Below are 14,916 nucleotides of genomic sequence, written 5' to 3' on the forward strand. Positions count from 1 at the left end.
ACCAGAGGGAACAGGGCTTGAATAACCAGAGGGAACAGGGCTTGAATAGAGAATAGGGTTCTGGTCTACCAGAGGGAACAGGGCTTGAATAACCAGAGGGAACAGGGCTTGAATAACCAGAGGGAACAGGGCTTGAATAACCAGAGGGAACAGGGCTTGAATAACCAGAGGGAACAGGGCTTGAATAACCAGAGGGAACAGGGCTTGAATAACCAGAGGGAACAGGGCTTGAATAACCAGAGGGAACAGGGCTTGAATAACCAGTAGAGGGGACAATGGGACACACAGAGATAAACAGATGGGCTCTGGTCTAAAGTAGTGCACTATAAAGGGAATAGGGTTCTGGTCTAAAGTAGTGCACTATATAGAGAATAGGGTTCTGGTCTAAAGTAGTGCACTATATAGGGAATAGGGTTCTGGTCTAAAGTAGTGAACTATATAGGGAATAGGGCTCTGGTCTAAAGTAGTGCACTATATAGGGAATAGGGTTCTGGTCTAAAGTAGTGAACTATATAGGGAATAGGGCTCTGGTCTAAAGTAGTGCACTATATAGGGAATAGGGCTCTGGTCTATAGTAGTACCACTATATAGGGAATAGGGCTCTGGTCTAAAGTAGTGCACTATATAGGGAATAGGATGCCATTGAGGACAGAACCATAGACTCACCCCTTGAAAGAGCAGGAAGTTATCTCCACATTGTTGCAGGTCTTGATCTGGATCCACTCCGACCCTGTAGAGGTCAGGACAGGTTAAAGTTATCCACTCTGACCCTGTAGAGGTCAGGACAGGTTAAAGATATCCACTCTGACCCTGTAGAGGTCAGGACAGGTTAGGATATCCATATCCACTCCGACCCTGTAGAGAGTTCAGGACAGGTTAAAGATATCCACTCTGACCCTGTAGAGAGGCCAGGACAGGTTAAAGATAGTTTGGAACCACCAAGACTCTTCCTAGAGTTGGCCTCCCGGCCAAACTGAGCAATTGGGGGAGAAGGGCCTTGGCCAGGGAGGTGACCAAGAACCCCAATGGTCACTCTGACAGAGCTCTAGAGTTCCTCTGTGGAGATGGGAGAACCTTCTAGAAGGACAACCATCTCTGCAGTACTCCACCAATCAGGGCTTTATGGTAGTGGCCAGACAGAAGCCACTCAGTAAAAAGCACATGACAGCCCACTTAGAATTTGTCAAAAGGCACCTAAAGACATCCCATATAAACCCAGTCACATCCCATATAAACCCAGTCACATCCCATATAAACCCAGTCACATCCCATATAAACCCAGTCACATCCCATATAAACCCAGTCACATCCCATATAAACCCAGTCACATCCCATATAAACCCAGTCACATCCCATATAAACCCAGTCACACCCCATATAAACCCAGTCACACCCCATATAAACCCAGTCACACCCCATGTAAACCCAGTCACACTATCACATCCCATGTAAACCCAGTCACACTATCACATCCCATGTAAACCCAGTCACACTATCACATCCCATGTAAACCCAGTCACACTATCACATCCCATGTAAACCCAGTCACACTATCACATCCCATGTAAACCCAGTCACACTATCACATCCCATGTAAACCCAGTCACACTATCACATCCCATGTAAACCCAGTCACACTATCACATCCCATGTAAACCCAGTCACACTATCACATCCCATGTAAACCCAGTCACACTATCACATCCCATGTAAACCCAGTCACACTATCACATCCCATGTAAACCCAGTCACACTATCACATCCCATGTAAACCCAGTCACACTATCACATCCCATGTAAACCCAGTCACACTATCACATCCCATGTAAACCCAGTCACATCCCATATAAACCCAGTCACATCCCATATAAACCCAGTCACACTATCACATCCCATGTAAACCCAGTCACACTATCACATCCCATGTAAACCCAGTCACACTATCACATCCCATGTAAACCCAGTCACACTATCACATCCCATGTAAACCCAGTCACATCCCATATAACTGGCTGACTGACTGGTGTCTATGGATGTTATGCTTAGTGGGTAGACTGACTGACTGGTGTCTATGGATATTATGCTTAGTGGGTAGACTGACTGACTGGTGTCTATGGATATTATGCTCAGTGGGTAGACTGACTGACTGGTGTCTATGGATATTATCCTCAGTGGGTAGACTGACTGACTGGTGTTAGTGGATATTATGCTCAGTGGGGTAGACTGACTGACTGGTGTCTATGGATATTATGCTCAGTGGGTAGACTGACTGACTGGTGTTTCTGGATATTATGCTCAGTGGGCAGACTGACTGACTGGTGTTTCTGGATATTATGCTCAGTGGGCAGACTGACTGACTGGTGTTAGTGGACATTATGCTCAGTGGGCAGACTGACGTCTATGGATATTATGCTCAGTGGGGTAGACTGACTGACTGGTGTTAGTGGATATTATGCTCAGTGGGGTAGACTGACTGACTGGTGTCTATGGATATTATGCTCAGTGGGCAGACTGACTGACTGGTGTCTATGGATATTATGCTCAGTGGGGTAGACTGACTGACTGGTGTCTATGGATATTATGCTCAGTGGGCAGACTGACTGACTGGTGTTAGTGGATATTATGCTCAGTGGGTAGACTGACTGACTGGTGTCTATGGATATTATGCTCAGTGGGTAGACTGACTGACTGGTGTTAGTGGATATTATGCTCAGTGGGTAGACTGACTGACTGGTGTTAGTGGATATTATGCTCAGTGGGGTAGACTGACTGACTGGTGTTAGTGGATATTATGCTCAGTGGGGTAGACTGACTGGTGTCTATGGATATTATGCTCAGTGGGGTAGACTGACTGGTGTCTATGGATATTATGCTCAGTGGGTAGACTGACTGACTGGTGTTAGTGGATATTATGCTCAGTGGGGTAGACTGACTGACTGGTGTTAGTGGATATTATGCTCAGTGGGTAGACTGACTGACTGGTGTTAGTGGACATTATGCTCAGTGGGGTAGACTGACTGACTGGTGTTAGTGGATATTATGCTCAGTGGGTAGACTGACTGACTGGTGTTAGTGGATATTATGCTCAGTGGGTAGACTGGTGTCTAAGGACATTATGCTCAGTGGGGTAGACTGGTGTCTAAGGACATTATGCTCAGTGGGGTAGACTGACTGGTGTCTATGGATATTATGCTCAGTGGGGTAGACTGGTGTCTAAGGACATTATGCTCAGTGGGGTAGACTGACTGACTGGTGTCTATGGATATTATGCTCAGTGGGTAGACTGACTGACTGGTGTCTATGGATATTATGCTCAGTGGGGTAGACTGACTGACTGGTGTCTATGGATATTATGCTCAGTGGGGTAGACTGACTGACTGGTGTCTATGGATATTATGCTCAGTGGGCAGACTGACTGACTGGTGTTAGTGGATATTATGCTCAGTGGGTAGACTGGTGTCTAAGGATATTATGCTCAGTGGGGTAGACTGACTGACTGGTGTCTATGGATATTATGCTCAGTGGGTAGACTGGTGTCTAAGGACATTATGCTCAGTGGGGTAGACTGGTGTCTAAGGACATTATGCTCAGTGGGGTAGACTGGTGTCTAAGGATATTATGCTCAGTGGGGTAGACTGACTGACTGGTGTTAGTGGATATTATGCTCAGTGGGTAGACTGGTGTCTAAGGACATTATGCTCAGTGGGGTAGACTGGTGTCTAAGGACATTATGCTCAGTGGGGTAGACTGACTGGTGTCTATGGATATTATGCTCAGTGGGGTAGACTGGTGTCTATGGATATTATGCTCAGTGGGTAGACTGACTGACTGGTGTTAGTGGATATTATGCTCAGTGGGGTAGACTGACTGACTGGTGTCTATGGATATTATGCTCAGTGGGGTAGACTGACTGACTGGTGTCTATGGATATTATGCTCAGTGGGCAGACTGACTGACTGGTGTTAGTGGATATTATGCTCAGTGGGGTAGACTGACTGACTGGTGTTAGTGGATATTATGCTCAGTGGGCAGACTGACTGACTGGTGTTAGTGGATATTATGCTCAGTGGGCAGACTGACTGACTGGTGTTAGTGGATATTATGCTCAGTGGGGTAGACTGACTGACTGGTGTTAGTGGATATTATGCTCAGTGGGTAGACTGGTGTCTAAGGATATTATGCTCAGTGGGGTAGACTGACTGACTGGTGTTAGTGGATATTATGCTCAGTGGGCAGACTGACTGACTGGTGTCTATGGATATTATGCTCAGTGGGCAGACTGACTGACTGGTGTTAGTGGATATTATGCTCAGTGGGCAGACTGACTGACTGGTGTCTATGGATATTATGCTCAGTGGGGTAGACTGACTGACTGGTGTTAGTGGATATTATGCTCAGTGGGGTAGACTGACTGACTGGTGTTAGTGGATATTATGCTCAGTGGGGTAGACTGACTGACTGGTGTTAGTGGATATTATGCTCAGTGGGTAGACTGGTGTCTAAGGATATTATGCTCAGTGGGGTAGACTGACTGACTGGTGTTAGTGGATATTATGCTCAGTGGGCAGACTGACTGACTGGTGTCTATGGATATTATGCTCAGTGGGCAGACTGACTGACTGGTGTTAGTGGATATTATGCTCAGTGGGCAGACTGACTGACTGGTGTCTATGGATATTATGCTCAGTGGGGTAGACTGACTGACTGGTGTTAGTGGATATTATGCTCAGTGGGGTAGACTGACTGACTGGTGTTAGTGGATATTATGCTCAGTGGGGTAGACTGACTGACTGGTGTCTATGGATATTATGCTCAGTGGGTAGACTGACTGACTGGTGTCTATGGATATTATGCTCAGTGGGGTAGACTGACTGACTGGTGTCTATGGATATTATGCTCAGTGGGGTAGACTGACTGACTGGTGTCTATGGATATTATGCTCAGTGGGTAGACTGGTGTCTAAGGACATTATGCTCAGTGGGGTAGACTGACTGACTGGTGTTTCTGGATATTATGCTCAGTTAGCTGATGTGTAATAGTAATATAGAGAGACAGACAGACATGAGGGCCGACTGTGATGATGAAAGACAGAGAGCTATAATCTTTATAATCAGTCAGCTTAGTAAAGCATTAATTGGCATCCATCTCAGATACATACGAGTTTGTGTTTTGGGTAGTGCACTACACATGCACTGATCCCATCCTGGCAGGAAGACAGACACAGCAGCTGGAGCTGACCTGATGAGGACACAGAGGATCAGTCTGGTCTAGGCTACCCTAGGGGACACGGCACTGCTGCCAGACCCTGAGCTCACCTCAATTATTTATTTTTCTTTTTATAGTTATATCGTTCAATTTTGTTAGTTTTGTCTAAATCTAAGTGCGTCGTCGCAAGTTTAAAAGTGTATTGTTCGTGGCATGTGTGACGACCTCAATCCTAATCACTGTATTATGAAAACGTTAGAATCACTACCAGAGGTTATATTGTATTACAACCTGTAATTAAAATGGATTTTGGGGGGGTATGTATCATTTGATTTACATGTCTACTACTTTGAATATTCTTATTATGAAACAAACGAGGAGAAGACAAAAAAAACAGAAAAATTGAGCGTGCATAACTATTCAACCCCCCAAAGTCAATCATTTGCAGAGCCAACTTTTGCAGCAATTACAGCTGCACGTCTCTTGGGGTATAAGCTTGGCACCATCTGGCCACTGGCCACAGTCCTTACCCCAAACCCTACCCTACCGACAGCAGACTCCCTAACCCTACCCTACCGACAGCAGACTCCCTAACCCTACCCTACCGACAGCAGACTCCCTAACCCTACCGACAGCAGACTCCCTAACCCTACCGACAGCAGACTCCCTAACCCTACCGACAGCAGACTCCCTAACCCTACCGACAGCAGACTCCCTAACCCTACCCTACCGACAGCAGACTCCCTAACCCTACCCTACCGAAAGCAGACTCCCTAACCCTACCCTACCGACAGCAGACTCCCTAACCCTACCCTACCGACAGCAGACTCCCTAACCCTACCCTACCGACAGCAGACTCCCTAACCCTACCCTACCGACAGCAGACTCCCTAACCCTACCGACAGCAGACTCCCTAACCCTACCCTACCGACAGCAGACTCCCTAACCCTACCGACAGCAGACTCCCTAACCCTACCGACAGCAGACTCCCTAACCCTACCGACAGCAGACTCCCTAACCCTACCCTACCGACAGCAGACTCCCTAACCCTACCCTACCGACAGCAGACTCCCTAACCCTACCAACAGCAGACTCCCTAACCCTACCGACAGCAGACTCCCTAACCCTACCGACAGCAGACTCCCTAACCCTACACTACCGACAGCAGACTCCCTAACCCTACTCTACCGACAGCAGACTCCCTAACCCTACTCTACCGACAGCAGACTCCCTAACCCTACTCTACCGACAGCAGACTCCCTAACCCTACTCTACCGACAGCAGACTCCCTAACCCTACCCTACCGACAGCAGACTCCCTAACCCTACCGACAGCAGACTCCCTAACCCTACCCTACCGACAGCAGACTCCCTAACCCTACCCTACCGACAGCAGACTCCCTAACCCTACCCTACCGACAGCAGACTCCCTAACCCTACCCTACCGACAGCAGACTCCCTAACCCTACCCTACCGACAGCAGACTCCCTAACCCTACCCTACCGACAGCAGACTCCCTAACCCTACCCTACCGACAGCAGACTCCCTAACCCTACTCTACCGACAGCAGACTCCCTAACCCTACTCTACCGACAGCAGACTCCCTAACCCTACCCTACCGACAGCAGACTCCCTAACCCTACCCTACCGACAGCAGACTCCCTAACCCTACTCTACCGACAGCAGACTCCCTAACCCTACTCTACCGACAGCAGACTCCCTAACCCTACCCTACCGACAGCAGACTCGCTAACCCTACCGACAGCAGACTCCCTAACCCTACCCTACCGACAGCAGACTCCCTAACCCTACTCTACCGACAGCAGACTCCCTAACCCTACTCTACCGACAGCAGACTCCCTAACCCTACTCTACCGACAGCAGACTCCCTAACCCTACTCTACCGACAGCAGACTCCCTAACCCTACCGACAGCAGACTCCCTAACCCTACCCTACCGACAGCAGACTCCCTAACCCTACCCTACCGACAGCAGACTCCCTAACCCTACCCTACCGACAGCAGACTCCCTAACCCTACCCTACCGACAGCAGACTCCCTAACCCTACCCTACCGACAGCAGACTCCCTAACCCTACCCTACCGACAGCAGACTCCCTAACCCTACCCTACCGACAGCAGACTCCCTAACCCTACCCTACCGACAGCAGACTCCCTAACCCTACCCTACCGACAGCAGACTCCCTAACCCTACCCTACCGACAGCAGACTCCCTAACCCTACCCTACCGACAGCAGACTCCCTAACCCTACCCTACCGACAGCAGACTCCCTAACCCTACTCTACCGACAGCAGACTCCCTAACCCTACTCTACCGACAGCAGACTCCCTAACCCTACTCTACCGACAGCAGACTCCCTAACCCTACTCTACCGACAGCAGACTCCCTAACCCTACTCTACCGACAGCAGACTCCCTAACCCTACTCTACCGACAGCAGACTCCCTAACCCTACTCTACCGACAGCAGACTCCCTAACCCTACCCTACCGACAGCAGACTCCCTAACCCTACCCTACCGACAGCAGACTCCCTAACCCTACCCTACCGACAGCAGACTCCCTAACCCTACCCTACCGACAGCAGACTCCCTAACCCTACCCTACCGACAGCAGACTCCCTAACCCTACCCTACCGACAGCAGACTCCCTAACCCTACCCTACCGACAGCAGACTCCCTAACCCTACCCTACCGACAGCAGACTCCCTAACCCTACCCTACCGACAGCAGACTCCCTAACCCTACCCTACCGACAGCAGACTCCCTAACCCTACCCTACCGACAGCAGACTCCCTAACCCTACCCTACCGACAGCAGACTCCCTAACCCTACCCTACCGACAGCAGACTCCCTAACCCTACCCTACCGACAGCAGACTCCCTAACCCTACCCTACCGACAGCAGACTCCCTAACCCTACCCTACCGACAGCAGACTCCCTAACCCTACCCTACCGACAGCAGACTCCCTAACCCTACCGACAGCAGACTCCCTAACCCTACCGACAGCAGACTCCCTAACCCTACCCTACCGACAGCAGACTCCCTAACCCTACCCTACCGACAGCAGACTCCCTAACCCTACCGACAGCATACTCCCTAACCCTACCCTACCGACAGCATACTCCCTAACCCTACCCTACCGACAGCAGACTCCCCAACCCTACCCTACCGACAGCAGACTCCCCAACCCTACCCTACCGACAGCAGACTCGCCAACCCTACTCTACCGACAGCAGACTCCCCAACCCTACCGACAGCAGACTCCCCAACCCTACCGACAGCAGACTCCCCAACCCTACCGACAGCAGACTCCCCAACCCTACCGACAGCAGACTCCCCAACCCTACCGACAGCAGACTCCCCAACCCTACCGACAGCAGACTCCCCAACCCTACCGACAGCAGACTCCCCAACCCTACCGACAGCAGACTCCCCAACCCTACCGACAGCAGACTCCCCAACCCTACCGACAGCAGACTCCCCAACCCTACCGACAGCAGACTCCCCAACCCTACCGACAGCAGACTCCCCAACCCTACCGACAGCAGACTCCCCAACCCTACCGACAGCAGACTCCCCAACCCTACCGACAGCAGACTCCCCAACCCTACCGACAGCAGACTCCCCAACCCTACCGACAGCAGACTCCCCTAACCCTACCGACAGCAGACTCCCCAACCCTACCGACAGCAGACTCCCCAACCCTACCGACAGCAGACTCCCCAACCCTACCGACAGCAGACTCCCTAACCCTACCCTACCGACAGCAGACTCCCTAACCCTACTCTACCGACAGCAGACTCCCCAACCCTACTCTACCGACAGCAGACTCCCCAACCCTACTCTACCGACAGCAGACTCCCCAACCCTACTCTACCGACAGCAGACTCCCTAACCCTACTCTACCGACAGCAGACTCCCTAACCCTACTCTACCGACAGCAGACTCCCTAACCCTACCCTACCGACAGCAGACTCCCTAACCCTACCCTACCGACAGCAGACTCCCTAACCCTACCCTACCGACAGCAGACTCCCTAACCCTACCCTACCGACAGCAGACTCCCTAACCCTACCCTACCGACAGCAGACTCCCTAACCCTACCCTACCGACAGCAGACTCCCTAACCCTACCCTACCGACAGCAGACTCCCTAACCCTACCCTACCGACAGCAGACTCCCTAACCCTACCGACAGCAGACTCCCTAACCCTACCGACAGCAGACTCCCTAACCCTACCCTACCGACAGCAGACTCCCTAACCCTACCCTACCGACAGCAGACTCCCTAACCCTACCGACAGCATACTCCCTAACCCTACCCTACCGACAGCATACTCCCTAACCCTACCCTACCGACAGCAGACTCCCCAACCCTACCCTACCGACAGCAGACTCCCCAACCCTACCCTACCGACAGCAGACTCGCCAACCCTACTCTACCGACAGCAGACTCCCCAACCCTACCGACAGCAGACTCCCCAACCCTACCGACAGCAGACTCCCCAACCCTACCGACAGCAGACTCCCCAACCCTACCGACAGCAGACTCCCCAACCCTACCGACAGCAGACTCCCCAACCCTACCGACAGCAGACTCCCCAACCCTACCGACAGCAGACTCCCCAACCCTACCGACAGCAGACTCCCCAACCCTACCGACAGCAGACTCCCCAACCCTACCGACAGCAGACTCCCCAACCCTACCGACAGCAGACTCCCCAACCCTACCGACAGCAGACTCCCCAACCCTACCGACAGCAGACTCCCCAACCCTACCGACAGCAGACTCCCCAACCCTACCGACAGCAGACTCCCCAACCCTACCGACAGCAGACTCCCCAACCCTACCGACAGCAGACTCCCCAACCCTACCGACAGCAGACTCCCCAACCCTACCGACAGCAGACTCCCTAACCCTACTCTACCGACAGCAGACTCCCTAACCCTACCGACAGCAGACTCCCTAACCCTACCGACAGCAGACTCCCTAACCCTACCGACAGCAGACTCCCCTACCCTACCGACAGCAGACTCCCTAACCCTACCGACAGCAGACTCCCTAACCCTACCGACAGCAGACTCCCTAACCCTACTCTACCGACAGCAGACTCCCTAACCCTACTCTACCGACAGCAGACTCCCTAACCCTACTCTACCGACAGCAGACTCCCTACCCTACCGACAGCAGACTCGCTAACCCTACCGACAGCAGACTCGCTAACCCTACCGACAGCAGACTCCCCTACCCTACCCTACCGACAGCAGACTCCCTAACCCTACCCTACCGACAGCAGACTCCCTAACCCTACCCTACCGACAGCAGACTCCCTAACCCTACTCTACCGACAGCAGACTCCCTACCCCTACTCTACCGACAGCAGACTCCCTACTCTACCGACAGCAGACTCCCCAACCCTACCGACAGCAGACTCGCTAACCCTACCGACAGCAGACTCGCTAACCCTACCGACAGCAGACTCCCTACCCTACCGACAGCAGACTCCCTAACCCTACCCTACCGACAGCAGACTCCCTAACCCTACCGACAGCAGACTCCCTAACCCTACCCTACCGACAGCAGACTCCCTAACCCTACCCTACCGACAGCAGACTCCCTAACCCTACCCTACCGACAGCAGACTCCCTAACCCTACCCTACCGACAGCAGACTCCCTAACCCTACCGACAGCAGACTCCCTAACCCTACCCTACCGACAGCAGACTCCCTAACCCTACCCTACCGACAGCAGACTCCCTAACCCACCCTACCGACAGGAGACTCCCTAACCCACCCTACCGACAGCAGACTCCTAACCCACCCTACCGACAGCAGACTCCCTAACCCTACCGACAGCAGACTCCCTAACCCTACCGACAGCAGACTCCCTAACCCTACCGACAGCAGACTCCCTAACCCTACCGACAGCAGACTCCCTAACCCTACCGACAGCAGACTCCCTAACCCTACCGACAGCAGACTCCCCAACCCTACCGACAGCAGACTCCCCAACCCTACCGACAGCAGACTCCCCAACCCTACCGACAGCAGACTCCCCAACCCTACCGACAGCAGACTCCCCAACCCTACCGACAGCAGACTCCCTAACCCTACCCTACCGACAGCAGACTCCCTAACCCTACCCTACCGACAGCAGACTCCCTACCCTACCCTACCGACAGCAGACTCCCTACCCTACCCTACCGACAGCAGACTCCCTACCCTACCCTACCGACAGCAGACTCCCTACCCTACCGACAGCAGACTCCCTACCCTACCGACAGCAGACTCCCTACCCTACCGACAGCAGACTCCCTACCCTACCGACAGCAGACTCCCTACCCTACCGACAGCAGACTCCCTACCCTACCCTACCGACAGCAGACTCCCTAACCTACCCTACCGACAGCAGACTCCCTAACCTACCCTACCGACAGCAGACTCCCTAACCTACCCTACCGACAGCAGACTCCCTAACCTACCCTACCGACAGCAGACTCCCTACCCTACACTACCGACAGCAGACTCCCTAACCCTACCCTACCGACAGCAGACTCCCTACCCTACCCTACCGACAGCAGACTCCCTAACCTATGCTACCGACAGCAGACTCCCTAACCCTACCCTACCGACAGCAGACTCCCTAACCCTACTCTACCGACAGCAGACTCCCTACCCTACCGACAGCAGACTCCCTAACCCTACCGACAGCAGACTCGCTAACCCTACCGACAGCAGACTCCCTAACCCTACCCTACCGACAGCAGACTCCCTAACCCTACCCTACCGACAGCAGACTCCCCTAACCCTACCCTACCGACAGCAGACTCCCTAACCCTACCCTACCGACAGCAGACTCCCTAACCCTACCGACAGCAGACTCCCTAACCCTACCCTACCGACAGCAGACTCCCTAACCCTACCCTACCCTCCCTAACCCTACCCTACCGACAGCAGACTCCCTACCCTACCCTACCCTCCCTAACCCTACCCTACCGACAGCAGACTCCCCAACCCTACCGACAGCAGACTCCCCAACCCTACCGACAGCAGACTCCCCAACCCTACCGACAGCAGACTCCCCAACCCTACCGACAGCAGACTCCCCAACCCTACCGACAGCAGACTCCCCAACCCTACCGACAGCAGACTCCCCAACCCTACCGACAGCAGACTCCCCAACCCTACCGACAGCAGACTCCCCAACCCTACCCTACCAACAGCAGACTCCCCAACCCTACCGACAGCAGACTCCCCAACCCTACCCTACCGACAGCAGACTCCCCAACCCTACCCTACCGACAGCAGACTCCCCAACCCTACCGACAGCAGACTCCCCAACCCTACCAACAGCAGACTCCCCAACCCTACCGACAGCAGACTCCCCAACCCTACCCTACCGACAGCAGACTCCCCAACCCTACCCTACCGACAGCAGACTCCCCAACCCTACCCTACCGACAGCAGACTCCCCAACCCTACCGACAGCAGACTCCCCAACCCTACCCTACCAACAGCAGACTCCCCAACCCTACCGACAGCAGACTCCCCAACCCTACCCTACCGACAGCAGACTCCCCAACCCTACCCTACCGACAGCAGACTCCCCAACCCTACCCTACCGACAGCAGACTCCCCAACCCTACCCTACCGACAGCAGACTCCCCAACCCTACCCTACCGACAGCAGACTCCCCAACCCTACCGACAGCAGACTCCCCAACCCTACCCTACCGACAGCAGACTCCCTAACCCTACCCTACCGACAGCAGACTCCCTAACCCTACCCTACCGACAGCAGACTCCCTAACCCTACCCTACCGACAGCAGACTCCCTAACCCTACCCTACCGACAGCAGACTCCCTAACCCTACCCTACCGACAGCAGACTCCCTAACCCTACCCTACCGACAGCAGACTCCCTAACCCTACCCTACCGACAGCAGACTCCCTAACCCTACCCTACCGACAGCAGACTCCCTAACCCTACCGACAGCAGACTCCCTAACCCTACCGACAGCAGACTCCCTAACCCTACCCTACCGACAGCAGACTCCCTAACCCTACCCTACCACAGCAGACTCCCTAACCCTACCGACAGCATACTCCCTAACCCTACCCTACCGACAGCATACTCCCTAACCCTACCCTACCGACAGCAGACTCCCCAACCCTACCCTACCGACAGCAGACTCCCCAACCCTACCCTACCGACAGCAGACTCCCTAACCCTACCCTACCGACAGCAGACTCCCCAACCCTACCGACAGCAGACTCCCCAACCCTACCGACAGCAGACTCCCCAACCCTACCGACAGCAGACTCCCCAACCCTACCGACAGCAGACTCCCCAACCCTACCGACAGCAGACTCCCCAACCCTACCGACAGCAGACTCCCCAACCCTACCGACAGCAGACTCCCCAACCCTACCGACAGCAGACTCCCCAACCCTACCGACAGCAGACTCCCCAACCCTACCGACAGCAGACTCCCCAACCCTACCGACAGCAGACTCCCCAACCCTACCGACAGCAGACTCCCCAACCCTACCGACAGCAGACTCCCCAACCCTACCGACAGCAGACTCCCCAACCCTACCGACAGCAGACTCCCCAACCCTACCGACAGCAGACTCCCCAACCCTACCGACAGCAGACTCCCCAACCCTACCGACAGCAGACTCCCCAACCCTACCGACAGCAGACTCCCCAACCCTACCGACAGCAGACTCCCCAACCCTACCGACAGCAGACTCCCTAACCCTACCCTACCGACAGCAGACTCCCTAACCCTACTCTACCGACAGCAGACTCCCTAACCCTACTCTACCGACAGCAGACTCCCTAACCCTACTCTACCGACAGCAGACTCCCTAACCCTACTCTACCGACAGCAGACTCCCTAACCCTACTCTACCGACAGCAGACTCCCTAACCCTACTCTACCGACAGCAGACTCCCTAACCCTACCCTACCGACAGCAGACTCCCCTAACCCTACCCTACCGACAGCAGACTCCCTAACCCTACCCTACCGACAGCAGACTCCCTAACCCTACCCTACCGACAGCAGACTCCCTAACCCTACCCTACCGACAGCAGACTCCCTAACCCTACCCTACCGACAGCAGACTCCCTAACCCTACCCTACCGACAGCAGACTCCCTAACCCTACCCTACCGACAGCAGACTCCCCTAACCCTACCGACAGCAGACTCCCTAACCCTACCGACAGCAGACTCCCTAACCCTACCCTACCGACAGCAGACTCCCTAACCCTACCCTACCGACAGCAGACTCCCTAACCCTACCGACAGCATACTCCCTAACCCTACCCTACCGACAGCATACTCCCTAACCCTACCCTACCGACAGCAGACTCCCCAACCCTACCCTACCGACAGCAGACTCCCCAACCCTACCCTACCGACAGCAGACTCGCCAACCCTACTCTACCGACAGCAGACTCCCCAACCCTACCGACAGCAGACTCCCCAACCCTACCGACAGCAGACTCCCCAACCCTACCGACAGCAGACTCCCCAACCCTACCGACAGCAGACTCCCCAACCCTACCGACAGCAGACTCCCCAACCCTACCGACAGCAGACTCCCCAACCCTACCGACAGCAGACTCCCCAACCCTACCGACAGCAGACTCCCCAACCCTACCGACAGCAGACTCCCCAACCC

The 14,916-nt window shown here is 54.1% G+C and overlaps 1 protein-coding gene across 6 annotated transcripts in view; it reads right to left on the reverse strand.

The window, feature by feature from the left end:
• The window catches only part of slc9a7 (solute carrier family 9 member 7), a 176,962-nt gene that overhangs the window by 29,075 nt on the left and 132,971 nt on the right, over nt 1-14,916 (reverse strand). For all 6 annotated transcript variants that reach the window (XM_052475743.1, XM_052475746.1, XM_052475747.1 and 3 more), the window contains exon 13: nt 667-730. In XM_052475743.1, coding sequence (XP_052331703.1) covers nt 667-730 — 64 coding nt within the window. The remainder of the gene's footprint in view (nt 1-666; nt 731-14,916) is intronic.

This window comes from Oncorhynchus keta, chromosome 22, assembly GCF_023373465.1.
Source record: "Oncorhynchus keta strain PuntledgeMale-10-30-2019 chromosome 22, Oket_V2, whole genome shotgun sequence".
Lineage (NCBI taxonomy): Eukaryota > Metazoa > Chordata > Actinopteri > Salmoniformes > Salmonidae > Oncorhynchus > Oncorhynchus keta.